Genomic DNA, 3,780 nt, shown 5'->3' on the forward strand with positions numbered 1-3,780 from the left:
AAACCGGATGCCTCTTCCCCTCTGCCATACCTATGAGTCCTTTTCTTTCCAACCTCATGAGTTTTTAAGCCTCAGCTACAGTACAGTTGCAGACAATAAAATCTAGTGTTATAATTGCCAAGTTTATTTTGCTTTGCAACTGTAGGGTTTTGAGGGTAAATATTTGTCATTTCCAACGATTAGCTGGCAGCCGGAGAAACCACAACAGTATCACCAATCCAGGGCAAGGAAATCCAGTTCTGCTGGAATCCCACTCACTGATTTTCCATCCCAGTCAGCACATGCAATGCCAGGACAGGCAGCTGTTAATTCATATGTGCATGGAAGTCATGTGCAGAATACTGCTATGTAGTACAGGCTGGTAAATTGGCATTTTTAGCAATGCTGCTTACAAATCAAAAAGAAAGCAAAAAGGTCAAGCTTGTGGAAGGTTTCTCTTGATCCAATGCTGGGGCCCAGCCATTCTCTCTCAAGAGCTCCCTTGGCCGTGGAAACACCCAGCCTCTCTGGTGAGGTGGCCGTGGCACAGGAGACAGGTGCTGTGCAGAAGCCTCGCACTGAGAGTCTCACACTCTGCATCTGTGCATCCACAAAGAAATGCCATCCAACACCATCTGTAGCTGCTTTATCTGCTGCTCAGCTGCTCCTCTCACCTTCCTGGACGTGGGTCTCCTACTACCTGTGCTACAGTGAGGTGCAGATTGTGTGGAAGGAGGAAAATGGGGTCTAAAACCAACACAGCACAGCTGCCCATGAGGGACCAGTAGCTCCAACTTTCAAACATTGTATAATCAGTCCTGCTATCTTTTTCTTCCTACCCTTGCCATAGTATGGAAGCGCTTCCATTCATTTCTTTCAAATATGTTACGACAACCTCACATTTGAGCTCTAGAGCTTCATTTCTGTGCTTGGTGCATAGTGATGGGCTTCACTTTATGTCTGCATTGCTCAGCAAGTTCCCACTGCAGCCCATCACAAACATTTTCCGTGCTGAGAATTTGCCACCCAAACCATTCAGATTAATGCCACTTAGTGTCATCCTGGGCCTTCACCCAAGGTCCAAGAGCAAGAACCTTCAATTTGCCAGCCACAGTTAGAAAGCAGATTGACACCTTGGTGGCTCACTGAGGAGTTGCCAGGAAGGATGGGATCCATGGAAGTGTTTATGCAGGCCTGTTAGAAATTACCAGCCTTTACAACACATCTCTTTGTGGCTTTTATTAAAACGTATAGCCAACTACATTCTCATTTTTAGTTGTCTTTTTAATTGCCTATGAGTTTGCCGCTCTTTTTCATAACAACTTTTGTAACATTAATATTCTTGCTTCACCATAGTGTTGCCACTGATGTTAAATTTTCCATTTAAAAAAAAAAGTGTAAAAGAATTGTCTAAAACATAAAAGCTCCAAGCCCAGTGGGGTTGTGTGTAAAATTCAGCTGAAACCTGACCAAAACAGGACCAAATCTCTTGCTGAGCAGTGGGTTTATCTCATTAACTGGAGGAGAACTGAAGAGCCTTAAGTGCATGATATTTCCCCTGAAGGGCCTGAGGAATGCCAGAAATACCCACCTCATCTAGTAGGAAAAAAGAGCATTTGGCTGTATGTATCGGGTGTAAAACACTTCACAGGCTTCAGGAGAAAGGTATGCAAGTCTCAGTGTGCGCTCTTGAAAACTATGCTATTAAAGGTACCAGAGTTCACTGCCTGCAGCTACTTACGCAGGTTGTGGAGAGGCTTTCTAATCTTTTAATTTTATATAATTATATTTGTTTGGGAATGGAAAGGGTGGGGAAAATTTGGGGATTACCTTGGCAAAGATGTTGGAATCATAGTCGCCTCTAAGTTAACTGCCAATATTAATCTATCCTTTAATATTTCGTAACTATACTCCAGGTATGTCAGATTCCTGAAACCACAAAAATGTTGTTAGAGCAAAATCAAATGTATGTGTGCAGCAATAAGTATTTTAAGAGAAAAATATATTGTGTTGCCTGTAGTGGCTTTCCTGCTCTATTGCCTTCACAGCTGCAAAATAGAAAGATTGGTATGGAAAGAGGGCTTCGGTGGATCGATGCCGTGTTTTTCCCACAGGGTCCCTCGTGGACACGCTCAGGCTCTGCTCTGCCAGCACCCTCGCGTGCACCCGATCTCACCTTCGCAGGCAGCCGCGAGCAGGCACTCACACACACAGTCTGTGCACGACCCGCAGAGGCGAGAGGGGTTCTCTGCACGCAGTTCCAAGGGGTTTAAGGAAACCAACACACCACCCGAAGGAAGGAGGGACAAAGAAACAAGAACAACACGCGCACATGGTTTTATCCCAAAGGGTGCCGGGGTGGGCAAAGCATCAGAAGCCAATGGTCTGAGGGCTAGGGGGCAGAGGCAAGGGTGAGTGACATAACAGGAGCCAATGGGAGAAGGGATGGGAGGGGGAGAGAGTTAGGGATCAGTGGAATCTTGGTAAAGAGAGAACTTTCTAGCGCAGAGGTTTACAGAGGGACCACTTGCAAAGCAATGTGGGGGTGTAAAGTGGACTTTGCCACCGCAACACATTGGTATTAGAATTTAGTGAAAATACTCCCTACAGATAACATGTTCTCAGGAAACCAAATTTTTATGTAAATGAAGCTTTGGGCTAAAGTCTTTCAGCAGGGGACTTTTTGCCATAGTGTGTAAGGCTGACCGTACTATGTGCTGGTCAGAGAACCAAAGCCTGAGGGGAGAAGAGCACAAGTCACCCAGCTACTGGTCCTGTGGGTCACCGCATTGCCTGCTGACCTGGTCCGAGGTTTGGCTCATGCTTTTGATAACTGTATTTCTGTTCTTTGAAAATATTAACCTCTTTGGGGGAAAGTAGTCTTGTAAAAAACATAAATTACATTTATGCAAAAAAACCCTAATGAGTAGGTAAGGAATACTTCATACCACCTATTTTAGGGCATCCTTTCTGAGAACCCAGTGTGTACCAGTACACTTCTAGTGCATTGTTCTGATGCAAGGGTCTGTGAGGGAGGAAAGAGAGCAGCTGGCATTTCTGACATGCACTCTGAAAACCTGTGTCCTGGAGAATATGCAAAAGCCTATCTCTGAGCTGTCCGTTTCCTCATTCTTTTTTCCTAAGGTTTTTAAATGATGGCTTTAAAAATCAGACAGAGGAATACTTTTTGCTCAGCCTCCACTTTAATTAAAATGATGTTCTGAGGGGTTTTTTAACCTCCTGGGTGCAAGACAGTTGTTATTACTTTAAAAAGCAATTATGCTCTGATTCATTTTTGCAGTGAAGCACCCGCAGCTGCTTAAACATCACAGTGAAGCAGGCACATCCCTGGGTACTTGGCCGGATTAGAATCCAGATGCTGCAAGGAAAGTAATAAAGGCCTGTTTGGCAAAACATAACACGACACCAGGGTAGCTTGACTAATTAAAATAGCTCATGAAAGTTAAAATTCTACAGATTCCAAAGGGAGACTGCTCAGATTTATATGGGTGAGAGAAAAAAAAGCCCAGAAACCCAGAGGTGTCCCTAGGCTTAGAGGTGGTTTTGCAGGCATCTCCTGCGATTTTGTGATGCCGAGCTTGTGCACTCATAGATGCTCCGTCCCTCACGGTGTCCCTCCCCTGCAGCTTGCTCCTGCCACCCCATGGGATCGGCCGTGCTCCCCCTGGGCCCCCGCACCTTCTGTGACCCCAGCACTGGTGACTGCCCCTGCAAGCCCGGCGTGGCAGGGCCCCGCTGTGACCAGTGCCTCCCTGGCTACTGGGGCTTCGGTGCCTACGG

The 3,780-nt window shown here is 45.8% G+C and overlaps 1 protein-coding gene across 1 annotated transcript in view; it reads left to right on the top strand.

Moving 5' to 3' along the window:
* The window catches only part of NTN4 (netrin 4), a 44,551-nt gene that overhangs the window by 31,502 nt on the left and 9,269 nt on the right, over positions 1-3,780 (top strand). Inside the window, 1 exon segment of the mRNA XM_008636558.1 lies at positions 3,627-3,780. Coding sequence (XP_008634780.1) covers positions 3,627-3,780 — 154 coding nt within the window.

Source organism: Corvus brachyrhynchos, unplaced genomic scaffold (assembly GCF_000691975.1).
Source record: "Corvus brachyrhynchos isolate BGI_N302 unplaced genomic scaffold, ASM69197v1 scaffold56, whole genome shotgun sequence".
NCBI lineage: Eukaryota > Metazoa > Chordata > Aves > Passeriformes > Corvidae > Corvus > Corvus brachyrhynchos.